This window comes from Ictidomys tridecemlineatus (genome assembly GCF_052094955.1).
Source record: "Ictidomys tridecemlineatus isolate mIctTri1 chromosome 12 unlocalized genomic scaffold, mIctTri1.hap1 SUPER_12_unloc_1, whole genome shotgun sequence".
Classification (NCBI taxonomy): Eukaryota; Metazoa; Chordata; class Mammalia; order Rodentia; family Sciuridae; genus Ictidomys; species Ictidomys tridecemlineatus.
This window is the reverse complement of record NW_027520959.1, coordinates 287638-308143: the sequence shown is the minus strand read 5'-3', so window position 1 is coordinate 308143 and position 20506 is coordinate 287638. Positions and strand designations below refer to the sequence as shown.

Here is a 20506-nt window from a genome sequence, read left to right as displayed (position 1 = left end):
AGATCAAGTGGTACAGGGTACAGATGTAGTTGCTCTGGCCCTTTTGAGATTTATAGATTTTCCATTGCCCTGAGAGTTCTTTGAGTTTGTTTTATGCATATGTAGAAGATGCACATAAACACATGCACTGTCACAGAGAACAGTTTTCAACAAGCAGTACTGAAGAGGCATTTGGGAAGCTCCACGGTTGGTCAGGAGATGAGGGTGTGAGAGATGATGGATAAAATGGGAAAGAGACTTCCTTGTATTTGTGCAGGAAGAAAAGATGAGACAGCATAAGTGGATTTAGGGTTAATATGTTATAATTTCAGTGAGCTTTAGGGGGCATGAGCCATCTCTGGTATTCTGGTACCTGGACATGCCATGATTAGATCAGACAAAGCTGATTTTGGATGCTGGGAGCATAACAGGAAGGATATTGGTAGTATGGAAATAATATTAGTTAATTTTCACATGAACAACTTGGGAAGATGGCTAACTATTTCTAAGAATTAACACTCTACAGAAGGTCATGACTGGGTGAACTAGAGCATGCCTGCATGTGGTGGTCCATACCTATAAATCAAGGGATTCAGGGGACTGAAGCTGGTGGATTTTAAGTACAAGGTCAGCCTGAACAATTTAGTGAGACCCTGGCTCACAGAGAAATTTACAAAAAAAAAAAAAAAAATCTAGGTATCTTCTTCCAGTATAGAAAAACAGCTGTAGAAGGATCATGAGTTAAATCCCAAGTACCTTCCTCTGCCCCCAAGATACACACACACACCCACACACATACACACAGTCAAAGAATATATCCCCTTCATGGTCAGCAAAGCCCCATTGTCAAAGAAAGAGAGTCCAGGTTATAAAAGGCTGTGGTAACACAAGTACATTCTATTTCCAGAAAAAAAAAGGAAATGACTCTGTAGGTCCATCTAGAGGCTTGCTCTCTACTCCCTCAGGCAAGAACCTGTGTTTGTGATGATGATGATGATGATGATGATGATATTATTTTGCTTCACTGACCCTATAGGCCCTTTTGGGTGATTGCAGAGCAACAGGTCTTTTTGTTTTAATAGAGTATCTTCCAGTGAGGCCTAAAGCTTGGCCAGCAGAGCAGAGAAATCTAATGCCTGTCATCAGTCTCTCCTCTGTCCTTTGGTCCTCAATTTATAACCAAGTGATACCTGCCTGGGGCAAGCTCAGGATGTTTGGGACAAGGCAAACTACTCAGGTAGAGAGATGAGGGCAGTGGCCTGGCTTTGAATCTCACTGGACCTTTTTTTTCTCTGGTATAGCAACTTCCAAGGGGAAAGTGAAACACTGCACAGAAAATTGTGGAATGTGCAGGATCAGAAGTTAAATGTTTTTCTTGTAGATGGCAAGATAATGTCCCAGGCCCCCTGATTCAGCATGGGGTTGCAGATTCTGATCGCCTGAATATGTGTGTGTGTGTGCACACGCACATGTGCGCACGTGTGCACGTGAATGCAGGTGGAGTCCTCAATGACTCACTATTTATTCCTGGAATAGAAGAGCTGGAAAGACTACATCCTCAATGGGGTTTCTGCTAAGGAAGAATCTTGTCTGATGTTCAAGTACAGGCATCTGGCTCAATATTGATAACTGACCTGAGACTGGTAAGGTTTGGGAAGGATCATAGAACTCTTGGTCAGAGAGTTAGAAGCACCACAATCAGGGCCAAATTAATAATTCTCCTGCCTTCAGGATTTAGGTATCTTCTGATAATATGCTGTGTTTCTCCTTTTGCTCCATTTTTTTTTCTTTCCTCCTTCCTCACTACTTTGAGACAATCATTGTGCTTAAAGCACTGGGGAGAAAACAATAAATTAGAAAAATCCCAGTTTTTTTTTCCAGCATGTATGATCTACCCCAGAGTTCCTGAGCCTAAGCATGGTTAAACTTAGAGACCAAAGACTTATTTTTGGCAAGGGGCTTGCCAACCATGATGATGTTTAGTAAACCTATTCCCTATCTTGAAAATAAAAAATGCCTCTAAAAGGCTCAATGTCCACTGGGTGTAACCACTGCCATGGCTGAGAACTTCTGAGCAGTGAAGTATAAAGCTAAGTTCACACCTACAGTGGAGTTTGCAAGGATGTCTCTGTGTCTTCTTGGGGTCTCATTTATTTAGAGTTATGATCTTCCTAAGCTTTGCCACATTATTGATATTTGTATGGTTTCTCCCCAGTATGAATTCTCTGGTGTTGTTCTTTTATTAACAGCTTTGTCACCTTCTTTACGTTGCTATGGGTTTTCTCCATTGTGAATTCTCTGGTGTTGATTAAGTCATGATTTTTGAGTCTGAATTGTGATCATGAAGTAACTATAGCTATTATCATTTTTTTAATAAAAGCTTTTTAAATGTTGCAATTGTTCAGACTTATGCACAGCAAAAACCTGAGTCTGATGACCAAAAAACCTGAGTCTCTTTGTCTTTTTTTTTTTGTACTTGGGATCAAACCAAAGTGTTCTCTACCACTGAGCCACATTCCCAAATCTTTTTATTTAGAGTTAAGACATTCCTAAGTAGCTTAGATTCTTGTAAAATTGCTGAGGCTGGTTTTGAAACTGTGATCCTCCTTCCTCAGCCTCTCCTGCTGATTGGATGAAAAGTGTGCATCACTGTGCCCAGATGAAGACTGAGTCTTCCAGGATCCAGAGAGAACCTGAAGTACTTCAGTGGAAGAGATTTCCTCATACAATATTGACTGTTAAAAACATAATTCCCTGGAAAGAAGCACCTTGAGGAGCCAAGGATGGATTCTGGGAAAGATGTTAGCTATCTGAGCATTCACAATGTGGCTTGGGACAGACATTTTTCCTGGGTGACACAACTGTATCCCTGTAAGTGTTACTGGTAGGATGGACTCATCAGTCCAATGCTTTTCATTGACACCATTTTTTAACAATTCTTATATTTTTTCAAATGTAACACAATCATTGATTTAAAAACTTTTCAGGGCTGTGGTTTTCTTTTAAGAGAAAAAAGGGCAACTATGTTTTATCAGGAACTGGCTCAGTGTTCTCAAAAACAGATGTCATATGCAAGCAGAGCAACACATTGGTACAAAGACACACAGTGCTACCCCTGATCTTCTAGTAACTGCTATAGTATGTTTAGGGGTGGAAAAAGGTAGTATGCTTCTTTCTCATATGTGCAAACCCTCTGGAGGATCAAAGACTCAAAGTCATGTATGGAGTATCAGGGCTCTCAGGGTCATAGACAGGCCTCCTGCTGACTATTCAGTGTGAGCATTCACACCCACTACATGTGTGAATTTAACCACAACATTTATTGTATTTTGCTTTTCAAAATCTTTGTTTCTCAGCACCTGGTTTCAAACTTGTGAACTCTGCATTTGATGTAGAAAGCTAAGATGTATCATTTGAAAAGCTAGAATCTGATGCCTGAAGTGTGACAAAAAATATCTTTTTAATGCTTTTAATGCCCATAAAATCCTGAGTAAAATTTAACTAACCTCAGAGCAAAAGACATTGACATGCATGCTTGTCATCCAAGCAGCACAGGAGGCTGAGGCAGTAGAACCACAAGTTCAAACCCAGCCTGAGTACTAAAAGTGAGGCCTTAATAAACTCAGTGAAATTGTGCCTATAAATAAATACAAACTAGGGATGTATGTGACTTAGTGTTTGAGTGCTCCTGAATTAAATCCTCAGTATACCCCCAAAATAAAATAAATAAATAAGACATTAAAAAAGGAACATGCTGTCCATCTGAGGTTATTAGAAAAACATTGATGTGATCATAGACTTTAGGCATAAGATGGTTTTAATAATGTGTCATTTTGACACAGAAGAGGCCTTTAAGTAGAGAGATAGCTTTGGAAAAAAAGTATGATTTGAATTTAATCAATTCAAACAAAAACTGATGAAAGGACAAGTGAACCTGGAGAGGTCCACAGAAGGAAAGAGGGCCAAGGGTCCAACCATGCTTCCTGCCCACTTCCATGGGCTCCTGTGTTATAGCCAGTTGGGCAAGGGTTGAGGTTTCATGGAGTGAGCACTGCAGAGCTATCTCTGGACAATTGTAATTTTTCGTTCCAGTAAGAAGTTTCTGGTGACGAATGAGGTGTGATATTACAACAAATGGCTTTTACAGTCTATAGATTTTTGAGAATTGTCTCAAGTATGAATGACCTATTTCTTGTTAACAATTGAAGCACACTTAAAACTTTGCCACATTCATAATATTGACATGGCTCTTATCCAGTATGAATATTTGGTGAACAACAATACTTTTCATAATACAATAGCTTTGCCACATTCTTTGCATTTGTACGGTTTCTCCCCTTACGAATTCTCTGGAGTTGAAAAATGTGTGATCTTTGATAAAGAGCTTTGCCATATTCTTTACAATAGTATGGCTTTTCCCCAGTATTAATTCTCTGGTGTCAAATAATGTATGATTTTTGGTTAAAAACTTTGCCACATTCTTTTCATTTGTATGGCTTTTCTCCTATACGAAGTCTCTGGTGTTGACTAAGGAGTGACTTTCAATGACAAGCTTTACAACATTGATATTTGTATGGTGTCTCCCCAGTATGAATTCTCTGGTGTTGCGTAAGGTATAATCTTTTATTAAAAGCTTTACCACATTCTTTACATTTGTATGGCTTTTTTCCAGTATGAATTTTCTGGTTTCCAGTAAGATGTGATTTTTGAATAAAAGCTTTGCCACATTCTTTACATTTGTATGGCATTTCTCCAGTATGGATTCTCTGGTGTTCACTAAGTTGAGATTTTGAATTAAACGCTTTGCTACATTCGTTACATTTGTATGGCTTTTTTCCAGTATGAATTCTCTGGTGTAGAGTAAGGCTTAGTCTATAATTAAAAGCTTTGCCACATTCTTTACATTTCTATAGCTTTTCTCCAGGATGAATTCTCTGGTTCTGAGTAAGGCCTGATTTTAGATTAAAACCCTCACCACATTCTCTACATTTGTATGGCTTTTCTCCAGTATGAATTCTCTGGTATTGAGTAAGGTGTGATTTTTCGATTAAAAGCCTTGCCACGTTCTTTACATTCACATGGCATTTCTTTAGTGTGAAGTCTCTTGTGTTGAGTAAGTTGTGATTTTCAATTAAAAGCTTTGCCACATTCTGTACATTTGTATGGCTTTTCTCCAGTATGAATTCTCTGGTGTCGAGTAAGGCTTAGTCTATAATTAAAAGCTTTGCCACATTCTTTACATTTCTATGGCTTTTCTCCAGTGTGAATTCTCTGGTGCTGAGTAAGGCCTGATTTTAGATTAAAACCCTTGCCACATTCTCTACATTTCTATGGCTTTTCTCCAGTATGAATTCTCTGGTGTTTAGTAAGGCCTGATTTTTGATTAAAAGCCTTGCCACATTCTTTACATTTGTATGGCATTTCTCCAGTATGGATTCTCTGGTGTTCACTAAGGTAATATTTTGAATTAAAAGCCTTGCCACATTCTTTACATTTGTATGGCTTTTCTCCAGTATGAATTCTCTGGTGTTGAGTAAGGTGTGATTTTCGATTAAAAGCCTTGCCACATTCTTTACATTCATATGGCATTTCTCCAGTGTGAAGTCTCTGGTGTTCAGTAAGTTGTGATTTTTGATTAAAAGCTTTCCCACATTCTGTACATTTGTATGGCTTTTCTCCAGTATGAATTCTCTGGTGTTGAGTAAGGCTTAGTCTATAATTAAAAGCTTTGCCACATTCTTTACACTTGTATGGCTTTTCTCCAGTATGAATTCTCTGGTGCTGAGTAAGGCCTGATTTTAGATTAAAACCCTTGCCACATTCTTTACATTTGTATGGCTTTTCTCCAGTATGAATTCTCTGGTGTTTAGTAAGGCCTGATTTTAGATTAAAAGCTTTGTCACATTCTTTACATTTGTATGGAATTTCTCCAGTATGGATTCTCTGGTGTTCACTAAGGTAATATTTTGAATTAAAAGCCTTGCCACATTCTTTACATTTGTATGGCTTTTCTCCAGTATGAATTCTCTGGTGTTGAGTAAGGTGTGATTTTCGATTAAAAGCCTTGCCACATTCGTTACATTCATATGGCATTTCTCCAGTGTGAAGTCTCTGGTGTTCAGTAAGTTGTGATTTTTGATTAAAAGCTTTCCCACATTCTGTACATTTGTATGGCTTTTCTCCAGTATGAATTCTCTGGTGTCGACTAAGGCTTAGTGTATAATTAAAAGCTTTGCCACATTCTTTACACTTGTATGGCTTTTCTCCAGTATGAATTCTCTGGTGTTGAGTAAGGCTTAGTGTATAATTAAAAGCTTTGCCACATTCTTTACATTTGTATGGCTTTTCTCCAGTATGAATTCTCTGGTGTTGAGTAAGGTGTGATTTTCGATTAAAAGCTTTGCCACATTCTGTACATTTGTATGGCTTTTCTCCAGTATGAATTCTCTGGTGCAGATTAAGGCATGATTTTCCACTAAAAGCCCAGCTACATTCTTTACATTTGTATGGTTTTTCTCCAGTATGAATTCTCTGGTGTTGATTAAGGTGTGATTTTCCATTAAAAGCTTTTTCACATTCTGTACATTTGTATGGCTTTTCTCCAGTATAAATTTTCTGGTGTTCAGTAAGGTGTGAGTTTTGATTAAAAACTTTGACACTTTCTTTACATTTCCAGATTTTCTCTCTAGTATAATTACTGTAGTGTTTAAAAAGGTTTGAGCAACACTTGAAGACATTTTCATATTTCTTCAATTTGTAGGGTATATCTTCATTGTAAAGCCTATGGTTTTTAGTAATGGATGGAATTTGAGTAAAATATTTTTCACATTCTTTACTTATGGAGGATTTATCACTGCTCTGAGAAACAATTGAGGGATCTTTAAATGCTTTTACATATTTTTTAAACTTGTAGGGCTTCCCACCAAAATTAATTCTCTGGAGGTCAGGAATTCTTGTAGTTTTATTAAAAAGGCTTTTACATACCTTATATCTGTAATTTGTCTCTTGATTATGAAAGCTTGGATAAATAAATTTGGGGCATGGATTAAAAACTTTTTCACATTTATCATTGTAAAGCTCTTTTAACTGATCACATGGGTGTTTTCTAGGATTTAAAAAAGAGGGAAATTTTAATGACTTTCACAGAATTTACATTGTTTTACACCAAATCTAACATACTGCTGAATACTTTGTGTAGAGATTGTCTATAGGTCCTGAACAGAAATATTTGTGGATATTTACAAAATGGTGCATTTCAAATTATTCCACTAACTGAAGAATGAACTTGACTACATAGAAAATTTTGTATCTTTCAGAGGAAGGGTATAATTACAAAATGCTGTGCAGATATATTTAAAAGCACACATGAGTCCTCAGATATGACTGCCATATGTGTTGTTGTCTTTTTCCAGCTTAGCCAATGCCCCATATCCCTACAGTTCCAACTTGCCTCAAACACACTATTGTTTGGTTTTAATTTGCAGGAATTCCTGAAGGCACAGGAACCTAAACATGGCACTTATGTGCCAGAACATTTTCATTAACCAAAGACCAAACTGCATCTGAGCTGGGCTGCTCAATTTTCCAGCAAAAATATATATCACTGAGGGTGTTGTTAAAATTCTTTCTATGTAACTAGCTCACTGAAATCAGTTAGAAAATATTCTGGATTTGTTGAAAACATATTCCTTGAGATGCATAGATGAGTAGTGCTATGGCCTAAGATTTAGTTCACTGGGGACGTGTATAGGATCCAGGAAGTCTCTGGATCTTAAACTTGGAAAGTTTTTCTCATTCCACCCACAACCACAGAATGCATAGATATTTTGGGTATTCACTTGGAGACTGGTCAAAATCCCTGTTGATATGAAAGATAAAGCAGTGCATGTCAGATGGATCTGCTGAAAGATATCTATAAACTCTGCATGAATTGTTTTTTTTAAAGCATGGAATCCATTAGGAGAAAAAGACTGGTATCTGGGAACTCACAGTTGAAATCCAGCTTGTTTGGGACTATCCAATACATGTTATATACTACCTAGCTTTGTCTAAATTCAGCATGGTCCTGGAGATGGTATCATCCATTGGAGCCACATAGCCACAGCATCATATAGATGGGTGAGACTTGCTAAAATGCCAATCTACATGTCTAAAGAAAGAATTTTACTGTTGATATTTTATTCCTACCTTTGATGTACACTCCCTTAAATAAAGAATGGAAAAATTATCTAGTCATCTTTCTTTAGATCTTATGTGGTCTAGAGAATCTATAAGGTGCTTTACCTCTTTTATCATAAGTTATGGCCTTGTGTCATATTCCTTTATTTATTTATTTCAGATATTCATTTTTTTTTTCAGGTGGCTCATCACTTTCCAAAAGGAAATGACTCAGGTGGAATGCTTGAGGTCCCATGACATGGAGTGATTATGATAATTTGTAAGTCATGAATAGATAGGTAACTACACAAAGAGTGCTTCAAGTTGAATTCAAATTATAAATATTTACAAGCAATCTTGACTCAAACCATCAAGTTTAAGGAAGAAGAGTCTACAAAAATGCTATCCTGACACAGTAGAACGAATCATGGATTGACAAAGACATTATAGATCTTTGTTCCCTAAGGAGGAGAAATTTCATGGTAAGACATGCCCCATTCAAAGGTGGTCTTACCTCACCAATGTGGCTGTTTTAATTGTCTTAAAAGTTTTACAATTACAAGCTTTAGTCCTTCATTGTTCTTCATTAGCCCCACACCTTCCCTACTGCTTATGCACCAGGCATATTTTCTACTCCTCAGTATGATCCCAGAAGAGTGTCAGAAGACTTACGTTGTTGTCATAAGACCCCCATGTCTACTTTTGAGGTGTGATGCATTCCTGCATGCCATTTGGGCTTTGGGTTTTCTGGGAGACTGTGCTAGAAGTTCCTGAGTCTTTCCTTTGTTTCAGTTGCTGTACATGACAGATGAGCTGTATGCTTATTTGATGTGTTTTAGAAGTACATCGCTGCTTCTCTTCTCTTTTATTAATTATTAGTGCATTTAAAAAGCAATGGCTACCAAACTTTCACCTTAAAAATATTCAATTAATCAATAGTTCTTTTCAACAGAAAGTCCTAGTGAGGCTTATTGCAGCATTTCCATTTCTCCTTAATCTGAATATTTTTCTTGTCTCTAAGTAAAAATACTATACAGGTGTTTAAATGATGAGACAATTTGTCTATATTGTGTAGAAAATCACCTTGTTATAACTTCATAAAACAGATTAGAATATTGCAATTTTGTATTAGTGATCCGTAGACTTTTATCTAATGTGCAATCACATAGATTATTAAAAGTTAAAACATAACTGATTAATAAGCATTTTATTGCTGTTTAGATTTTTTTCACTAAAATGCTCATTTCTATTCTAGTTTTATTTATAAAGCTTCCAAAACTGGTTGAGTCTTTATTTTCCTGAAGGTATTTTAAAGACTCAGCTTTATAATGGCCTGTAAACATTGAATGTATATGTAGGTTGATACATGTTTTTGCATTTGAAAATACTGTGCATTGTAGTGGTTTTATACAGAATATTTAAAATTACAATAATGTACTTAAATATTTTAACCAAACAAGAAGTGGCTGTCACAAGTTGAGGAGTCAGTCTTCTGAGATGTTTGTAATAATGTAACCTGATTAATTTGTAATTTTGTGTATAAATAATTTTCATTATTTTTTTCCTGTTTATTAAAATTTTTTGAACTTTCCTCTCTTTTAATTTCTATTTCTTGTTTAAAATTAAGTATATAACTGTCTTGGTATCCATACCTGCTCTTTATCAAGTTTTGCACAAAATATTTTATTTCTTCTTCTTCTGAAAATTCTTGGTTTGGATTAGAAGTCATACCTGAAATAAATTAAAATAGCAAGTTATTCCACTTATAACACTATGGAAAATAGACTCTGCAAATATATAAAAACTTATCAAGATGGGGAAGGGGCATAGCACCAGAACAGAATAATTTAAAGCCATTATTACTCAAGAAATATATAGAATTTACTATAATATGCTGACAAAAGCTGTGAGAACTTTGAAAATCATCTTAAGAATTTGTAGCACCACAGATGATGACAACATTCAAACTGACTGATATCATAATCAAAGCCCTTCACTTCAACATATTTGAACTCCACCTGTGACTCAAATGTTGCAGAAAATAAATCTCTTATTTTTTTTTCTCTTTTTATCTTTTTGGGAAGCATTTCTTAGGATTAAACACAGTGATATTCTATCACTAAAATACATCCATAGACCTTTCTATGTTTATACTTTTTTTGAGACAGTTTATTACAACAATGCTAAAATTTATTTTAACCTGGCATTCCACTGCCGTAGATTCCCAATTATATGGAATTACATTTATATATCATTGCACATGACCTGTTTTTGTTTACATTGTAACTTCCAAATATTTTCCAAAATGACTATAATGATTAACTTTAACATATTTTAAATAGAAAAATCTCAATGAAAATAATAGCTCACACAATAAAGGGTATAATCTACTCAAGCAAACCAAAAGTTGAGAGTTGGAAAATTGATGTTGTTAATTATCTAAGCAATGCACAATAACCTCTTGAAAGATATTTATTAAACTAAATAAAAATGTAGAAAGTTGAAAATAAATACAGAAAAATAGGAACAGAAAAAGTAGAAATTATATACTGGAAATATTCATTTAAAAATGTCTCAGGTTGGGGATACATTTTAGATGGTAGATTGCTTGACTCACATGCAAAAGGCTGGGCTTGATTCCCAGCACTCCTCCCCTGACACACACAGTCTCATGAATTAAAAATTTGAGGAATAAAATATATCAAATGCTAGAATTAATTAAAAGACACAGTTAGTGTTAGACACAGTCGTGCATAACATTAACCCCAGTATCTCGGGAGGCTGAGAAAGGAGGATCAGGAGTTCAAAGACAGACTCAGCAATGATGAGGCAGTAAGCACCTCAGTGAGAACCTGTCTCTAAATGAAATACACAATAGTGATGGTGTTGTAACTCAATGGTTGAGTGCCTCTGAGTTGAATTCTAAATAAATAAATGAAAAAAGTTAGTAAATTTATAACCAAACTTTTAAAACTCTTCAAAAAATAATTGATATCAAAAGATATAAAAAAAGAAATTTTATTTACAAAGATATTCTTTTATGATTAACATTTGATTTCTTTTTAGAAGACTTCCAGAAAAGAATTGGGATATATAGATATGTATGTTGAAAGAAAAAGAAAATATGAACCTAGAATACTTTATCTACCAATATCATTTTTTTGAATTTTATGAAAAATACATCTTTAAAGATATGAAAATATTCAAAAATTGCTTTACTTCTTTACCTGCTGTAAGAGAAATAATCAGTAGAATATTTGCAATAAAATATTCTGCACAACAGAAATCATATAAAATTTGCAAGCTCTTGTGGAAAAGAAAAATATATACAAATATATATTTTATTATACTTTCATTGTTGTATGTAAAACATTTCATTCTACAATAGAATGTGGAAAACTAAAGCATAAAAATTATCATAAATATTTGCTAATTAGTATAAATTAGAAAAGCAGGTGTGGCATCAAACAAATCATGGCAACACATGTAAAGAAATTGACTGTTTTAGAAAATCAATAAATTCTGAATAAAATGTAGTGCAAACTAAGTACTTTATTTTTTCATTAATTTTCCTTTAGTTATACATGACAGTAGAATGTATCTTCATATATCATACATTCATAAATTATAACAATCTATTATGTGGAGTTACACTGGTTGTATATTCATTTAAGAATATAAGAATGTAATTTCCAATTCATTCTACAGTTTTTAAGCACTTAAATAATTACAAAGTAATGACAAAATAAACATCAAGGATAAAAAAATAGAAAAAAGTAAATTATCACCATAAAAATGTATGAGCTATGCGTTAAGGCATATTTTAATAGTAGAAAAAAATATAAGAAATCAACAAAATTTGATAACTATAGAAGTTTTTCCTCATCACTAATTTCAATATCAAACAATTTTGAAAAAAAACTAATCAAAACACAATATGACCAACAAGATTAAACTTAAAAATATTTTAAGTATGTCAGATTTAAATCTACAAAAATTCTCTTTAGATATAAAGTCACAGAAAGATTAAAAACAAAAGGATAAAACAAATATTACATTCAAAATTGTTGATAATATTTATATAAATAAGAGACAAAGTAGAATATTATATAAAAATAAATATGCCAAATGCTTAGAATACAATCATATGGAATTATATTTGTAACTCCAAAAATGTTTTTCATCTACAGAAAGAAAAGACAAAATTCAACATCATAGAAAGCAAAAACATAATAATAGAAGACATCAATCCCCAATTAATGCAAAGAATAAAAAATAGAATTGCATTATTACCCAAGGAATTAAAAAAAAAAAAACCTTCAAATAACATTAAAAACCATTTTGGTTTACAGAGGCAATATTCTCTGTAGTCTCTGGAATATTATTCAAAAGAAATAAGGTTAAACGCACAAAACAAATGTTAACAGATATTACAATATTGAAGTTGCATTCTAACATAATAAGTCAGAAATCAAAAGCAAAAATGATATTTAAAATTTATGAATATGAGTTTAAAGCCAAATTCAGCAATTAAGCAAGGCCCTAAGCAACTTACCTAGACATTGTAACAAAATGATATATAAAACATCTGCCAGCCAAGCATGATAACACCCACTTTTAATTCAAGAAGCTTGGGAGTCAGCAGGATTGTGAGCTCAAATCCAGCCTCATCAAAACAAGGTGGTAAGCAACTGAAGGAGACCATGTTTCTAAATAAAATACAAAATGGGGCTTGGGATGTAGCTCAGTGGGCAAGTGCCCCTAAGGTCAATCCTCAGTAACCTTCCCAAAAAAGGGGTGTAGATGTGGCTCAGAGGGTAAACACCTCTGTTACAGAAAAAAAGCCTAAAGCACCCAAAGTAATCTATGAAGTCCATGTAATACCAATCAAAAAATCAATATTATTTTTGCATGTACAAAATAAGTTATTTGAACAATTCTATGGAATATCCTGGGTACATACATAACTACACATATTAAAATAAAAAAATGCTTTCTTATATAAATACAATAAAAGTTACAATATTCAATAGAGCATATTAACTTGAGGTTAAATGAGGAAGACATGAGTAATAAAACTAAAAGCATATCAATTAGCCCTCAACTTGATGGTCAAATCAAAATATATTTACAGACCTATTCTCATTAAAAAAACATTCAATAGAGACCAATGTGGCAAACAAATCAAATTACATTTCACATGACTACATGTAGGCGATTTGAAATGAAATATGAAAACTTAAAATTTTACAAAGATAAGAAATTGTATAATATTTAAATGATCAATTTTTAAGATAGTATATTAAGTGAAATAGTAATATCAATAAAAAAAAAACAAATACCAGGTAACTCTATGTATGAGAGATATCTACTGTAGCCAAATATAGACACCAAAAAGAATGGCATCAGGGATGAAAAGGTGAGACAAAGAATCAATTGTTTGGAGGAAAAAATAAATTTACTTTATATGTGATACACACATTCTAGAAAAAAAAATCTTACAAAACAATTTATATGAATACTACTGAGCAGTAAATTCAAAATATATAAGACAGTAAGTTCTGGAAAGTTATACAGTATACAATTTTTATCAAAATTAAAAATTTGACAAATACATAAAAGATAAACAAAACTGGAATCATCTTTATGGTACCTTTAAAATACTAAAGTCTTACTCCTAGACAAAAGAACAGATTCATATGTAGAGAGATAATGAATATGCCATTAATTCTAGCAACTTGGAAGAAAGTCTGAGGCATGAAAATATAATTTCAGCTTCAGCCACTTAGCCAGAGTCTATTGTAAACTAAAAGTGAGTTCAATCCACTGTATGTGTGTGTGTGTGTATGTGTGTGTGTGTGTGTGTGTGTGTATGTATAAATATATAAACTTAAATACATTATATGATTAAGCACAAGAACTGAGTAGAAACAATCAATGTATTATATAAAATCATATATAAAAAGGGTTAATATTTATACATGTAAAAAAATCATAGCAAAATTGATTGAAAATTGGAACATGGTTCACGTGCAGTTTAACTTCAACTAATGTTTTCCTAAAGTGACAAATCATGATAATTTCTGTTCAATTATAACATATAGGTATAGAAATCAAAACAATATCACGGAGCTGGGGATGTGGCTAAAGCAGTAGCGCGCTCGCCTGGCATGTGTGCGGCCCGGGTTCGATCCTCAGCACCACATACCAACAAAGATGTTGTGTCCGCCGAGACTAAAAAATAAATATTAAAAATTCTCTCTCTCTCTCTCTCTCTCTCTCTCTCTCTCTCCTCTCTCTCTCACTCTCTCTTTAAAAACAAAAACAAAAACAATATCACGAATGTGAGAAAACCTAATGAACAACACTGAAGCTCTCTATAGAGTGAAACTAAAAAAAAAAAAAAAAAAGAATTAGAAAAATGTAACCCACAAAATTCTGGATAATTGTATTACAACAAAAATAAATCTTTTTACTTTTTTTGTAGTGATAGGTGGACAGAATGCATTTATTATATCTGTTTATTTTTATGTAGTGCTAACGATCAAACACAGTACTGCACAATGTGAGGAAAGCCCTCTGCCACTAAACTACAGCCCCAGCCCTGAAAATTCTTCTTTAAACCACATTGATCAGCTATACTTACATAACCATTAGGAGCAGGTATTATGAAATACTGCTATTTATTACATGGCAGAAAAATAAAAAAAAAATACATGTGCAATGTCAAGGTGCTATGTCAATTCCCTGCTTGAAAATGCTCTTCACTAGAGTGTTATCAGCCTCAAATATGATCTCTGGCACACAGCTACTGGGAATAAAATAACTCTCTTTATAGATAAGCACAATGTTTCACTGAGCCTAAAACTGTCTACATAACAGTAAGTTTATACAACGGACTTTCTTGAGAGCTACACAAAACTCCTAACATTGCACATTACAACTTAGTATATAACTGAGGAATAAGGTACATAATGTTGCTAAGTTGGTAACCTCCCTAGTAATAAAATGAACAATATGTAGTAGTGATGCCAATGAACTAAATTAACCTATTGAAATGAGACAGCTTGGCCTCCTTGCCATTATCCCACCTTTCCTGCCTCTTGACTCTGTCTTTTTTTTTTTTTAACAATGCTTTGTGTATTTGAATGTAGGAAGATCACTGGAGAACAAAAAGAGCTTAAATCATTCATATGCATGATAAACATAGAGCATGCAATGCTCTTTAATTATTGCAACAGAAATAAACCTAGGCTTGAAAAAATTAATTTTTTGTGTCAGATTTTAGCTTATCAATTAACATTTTTAAATGTGAATTCCTCTTTGACATTTGAACCTCTTATCTGTATTCTTTGCTTCATTGATTTTTTTCCCACTTTGATATATGTCTGCTGTCAATTTTCTCTTCAAATTCCAAGATTATTTTTTTGGGGGAAAGAAAGTTGACCAAGGATAACTTACAGAGAGCAAGATGTTTTTGATGGAAAATGGAGTATGTCACATTTTGTTATTTTCTTGATAACTACAGAAGGCTTTTTAATATTTTCTTCCATAGAAAAAAATAAAGATAAAACACCCTTAATATTCTATACAATTATTTTCCAAATATTTTTTCAGACAAAAACAGTAAAATAATTTGAAACCATTTTTATTCTCTACATTGTGAGCACTAATTAGAAATGATAAGTTAAAGATAAAGAAAAATATTAAACACTTTCTTTTCTATAAAAACAAATGCCCAATCTTTGTCCTAAAAAACAAGAAACTAAAACTTTTTCATACAAAATAGAAGCTGGCATAAGATACACTATACAGTTAAAAAATTAAATATTGGTTTTAAATTAGAAGTTCTGAATAAAATTTAGGCTCACCAATAAAGCATAGGTGTCTACAGATCTCTAACATCACATTTCCATATAAAGTCTGCTGAGAAGGGTCCAGGCATTTCCATTCCTCTTCTGAAAAATCAATGACCACATCCCTTAATGTCAATGGTTCCTGAAGCAAAAATGAATAAATACACATCACATAAACAATATGATTTATGACACAGTATTTAACTTCACAAAAATTTTAATGAGTTAAAAGAGTGGTTTTCACATATGGTAGTGATGTCACCGTTCAATAAGATACTTTTTTTTATGGTGCTGGGGATTGAACCCAGGGCCTTGTGCATGAAAGGGAAGCACTCTACCAACTGAGCTATAACCCCAGTGCCAATAATTTGTTATAAGCAGTAAAATTGGTGGATAAATTTGGTATAATGAAATCCAGGGAGCAACACATGAGAAGCAAAACACTGAAGCAAAAAAGTGGAAAAGATCCAACATAATTCCAAAAGATAAATAATAGTTGCAATTAGTTATTGAATATTCAAAAAAAGCACAACAAAGCAATGATACTTGAGAAATACATAGGAAAAATATAAGTAATAACTATACTTATACAACAGTGGTCACCTTAGCGTGTTGAAGACATAAGAGATCACTAAAGACACACCAAAACTTTCAACAGACCACATATGTATTTGAATGGTTATCTCCAAAGTTGTCTATCTTCTCATTATTTAAACATACCATAAATCTATACTATCTTAAAAAAAATATTTTTACTTCTGCCGACCACAATATCACACTTCTAAAACGATAAAATTTTTAACTATCAAACTATTACAAAACACTTGGGTACTTGGGTCAACTTGAACTACATGAAACAAAGTTATATAACAAAAAATAAAAATAAAAAAAAAATTAAGTGAACAGACTGTTAATCTCTCAGTTCATAAGGAAACTGATACATCAGGTTTCACATTCCCAGATTTGTATAACCACTCTGTGAAACTGTATCCTCACCTGGCTCATTTCAAAGTAGAAAGTGAGAGAATACTAAGAAATTAAGAACAAAAATTCTGAAAGGTTCTGGCACCCTAAATGCCTCCCTGACTACATAGAAATACATCTTTTTCCAGGGTCTCACTTATCACTAGTGAACCAACACATACATGAAGTTAGTTTTACATTCTATGTGATGTCTTTCTTCTGAAACAGCATTATTTTTTTTTAATTAGAGATTTAACCCAGGAGCTCTCTACCCCTGAAATGCATTTCAAGAAGTTTTTATTTTATTTTTTTAATTGTGATAAATGGGCTTACAAAGTTGCTTAGGGTCTCTATATTACTGAGATTGGACTCAAATTTACTTTCTTCCTATCTCATTTTTTTACATCACTGTGATTACAGGTGTGAGCCACGACTCCTGACTCTGCAACCACTATTGATACTAAATGTGTGAACAACAACCAAAATTTCAACAATTAGTAGTCTCATAATTCAATTATGATAACATCTAGTACATATCCCACAAGGCTGGTGTTATGCCTATAAAGTTTTCCTAAATAAAGTGCCAGTTTCAAGTCCCAGAATAGAATAATATTTATATTTATGATTCATTTCCTATAAATTAGGGGTCTCTACATCTACACAAACAAGTTACTTATTCTGATAAAAAAGAACACACTTATGTATACCCGCTTCTTATAAATTATATAAATAGGGAACTTGACAATTGAAACCTTGCATAGAATATAAAAAATGACAGAGAAAAATGGGACACCTTATACGCCATTTTAGGAAATAACTGGTTGAAGATATTACCTCCAATTTTTCTGTTCTACTAAAGAAGAGCTCCATTCCCAATATGATTTAGAAGATCCTCACTATTTTAAATATGATGGTTTAGAAACTCAATCAGAATATTCACATTGTTGTCCATAAAAAAATTAATTGAACACCTTTATATTCAGGGGTAAGAACAAAATATTTGTTTAAAAAAAAAGTGAATCTTAAGTCTCTCTCTCCTTTATGTGAAACCCTTAGAATATTAAGCCATCTCATGTCAACCCAAAACAACATACAGACAATTTTCTTAAAACTCCTAAGTATTTGTTGGCTTAGGATAAAGGAATCTTCATCTGGAATTTTGATTTATTTTTTGGTAAGGGGGCATTCTACAACTAAGATATATTCTAGGCCTTTTCTTTTCTTTTTTTTTTTTTTTTGAGACAGTGTCTCACTAAGTTGCTACACTGAACTTCAGGTTTGATCTTTCTTTTTCAACCTCCAGGTTTTGTGATTACTGGCATGGCCTAATGTGCCCAGAATTTTATGAATTTTCTAACCTTCTTTGGTCCATTTTAATTTCACCTTACTTATTTTCTATTTCTTAAAAAAAAAAAAAAAAAAAAAAAACTTGACAGCCTAAGATTTTGGATGCATGCATTGCCTATCTCTGAATTTTTCTAACCTGACATTCTAGAAATAGCCCCACATCAAGGAAAATTATAGCCATAGATACAACTAAAATCTTACTTAACCTTCAATGATGTTCTTTTACAGGCTCAAAAAATTACCTTAGTTTGAATACAATTTGATTTGAAATTTAACTCTATCTTTTCTCTTTGGAAACTTTTTTTTAAACATTTCAAATATTAGTGACAAATTACATTTTATATGTAATAAAAATATTAGAATAAGTGAGAGATGGTCAATCCATATAATTACCACCCCAAACATGAGGCACTACATTATGTCTTCCAATTAGCATATAGTGAGTTTTTCCGTGAAGACATCTGCACAAACACAGTAGGATTATTATTTTTTTTTTTTTTGCTACATCGTTGCTACAGTTTATTCTCCTTTCAAATTCTGGCACATTATAAAAAAATCTTCCCTAGGTGAGTAAGAAAATGGAAGTCAAAAATCATATTTGCCTTTCTTTTCAGTTACAAAATCAATGGATCTGAGCAGCAATGTATTTCTGTGGAGCTGAACCTAACATTTGAGGAAAATAATATTAATATTTCAATATTTGATATTTACATGAATCCTACAAAAGATATCTCTGTAATCTTTAGAGTATCTAGAGTATTCATCTAGTCAAAAAAGGTGCCCCATTCTCTGACCACAAGGTACTCTGTAGGAAAAGAGGATTACACCCAGGTTGGTATTCTCTAGGTAATTCAACAGGGGAGCTGTGAACACCTTGGGTTAGCTTCATGTAATTTTTACACCATGGCCACTCAAAGACATGGCAGACACTTAAGAGACATCATACTCTAAAGTTTCTTTCTTTTTTTTTTTTTAAAGAGAGAGGGAGAGAGAGAGGAGAGAGAGAGAATTTTAATATTTATTTTTCAGTTATTGGCGGACACAACATCTTTGTTTGTATGTGGTGCTGAGGATCGAACCCGGGCCGCAGGCATGCCAGGCGAGTGCGCTACCGCTTGAGCCACATCCCCAGCCCCAACTCTAAAGTTTCTTAAGGGGACCCCAAACTTGCTATCTATGCTTATGAAGGACAAATAAACAAAAGGTTCAAAGATGTTTTTAATTTTAATACTAAAGATTAAATTCAGCAGTGTCTACACACTGAGCAACATCCACCTCCTCTTTTTATTTTTAATTCTCAATATATTGATCCTCTTGCTTCAGCCTACTGAAATTCTGAGACTCTGAACATGCATCTTCACACACAACATTAGGTACAAATATTTTTTAAAGTGTTTCATAACTCCATGTTCCTCTCATGTAAAAGTACAACCATACACATGCACATACACACTCATTCACTTTTAAAAATTCCATCCAAAACCAAGAAAAAGATGAATTAAAACTATGTGCTATTTGAAAGAGAATAGAACCATACTTCATAATATAGTGAATTAGCTGAGAAAAGATGACATTTAGGAAAATCATGCTTACCACACATTTGGAAAATGCACTTTAAATAGTGGGTGCCACCTGGTAAGGAAAGAGAAACTGAAAATTTCCTGGACCACAGCTCCTCCAAATATGAATTATTTACATGAGTCAAAATTCTCATGTCCTGATCCTGTCTATAAAATCCACTCTGAAGCGGTGTAGGCAAGAAAACACAGTTACTTTCAGGCCAGGAAGAGGTCACCAATCTGGAACAGGACAAAAAAGTAGAATCCTCACAGTCAACCCCATTCTTAGGCCAGAGGTGGCAGTATATTGAGCTTTATCAAATTTAGAGTAGAGTTAAAAGATTAAAAAGGTGATGTCAGGAAAGCCTAGGTTCTCACAATTAGTTCGGACTACTTATACTCAACCCCCTTCTTCTGCTTCATAATGTCGAGCCCTGCAGACTTATCATTTTTAAAAATTCTCGAGGGCCTGTGGTTATGGCTCTGGTAGACTGCTTGCCTAGGATGCATGTGGCAATGGGTTCAATCCTCGGCCTCACATAAAAACAAACTAATGTATCCACCTAAAACTAAAAATACATAAATAAATATTTTTTTAAAAAATACCCTGAGAGTAAGAGGGAAAAGGCTTGTGAAAGAGATACC

At 33.6% G+C, this 20506-nt stretch overlaps 1 protein-coding gene across 1 annotated transcript in view; it reads right to left on the bottom strand.

The window, feature by feature from the left end:
• Positions 1–5271: 5271 nt before the first annotated feature.
• LOC144372293 (uncharacterized) overlaps positions 5272–20506 on the bottom strand; it is a 75201-nt gene continuing 59966 nt past the window's right edge. The window contains exons 3-5 of the mRNA XM_078035649.1: positions 16008–16134; positions 9789–9867; positions 5272–7084 (exon numbers count right to left, since the gene is read on the bottom strand). Coding sequence (XP_077891775.1) covers positions 5308–7084; positions 9789–9867; positions 16008–16134 — 1983 coding nt within the window. The 3' untranslated portion in view covers positions 5272–5307. The remainder of the gene's footprint in view (positions 7085–9788; positions 9868–16007; positions 16135–20506) is intronic.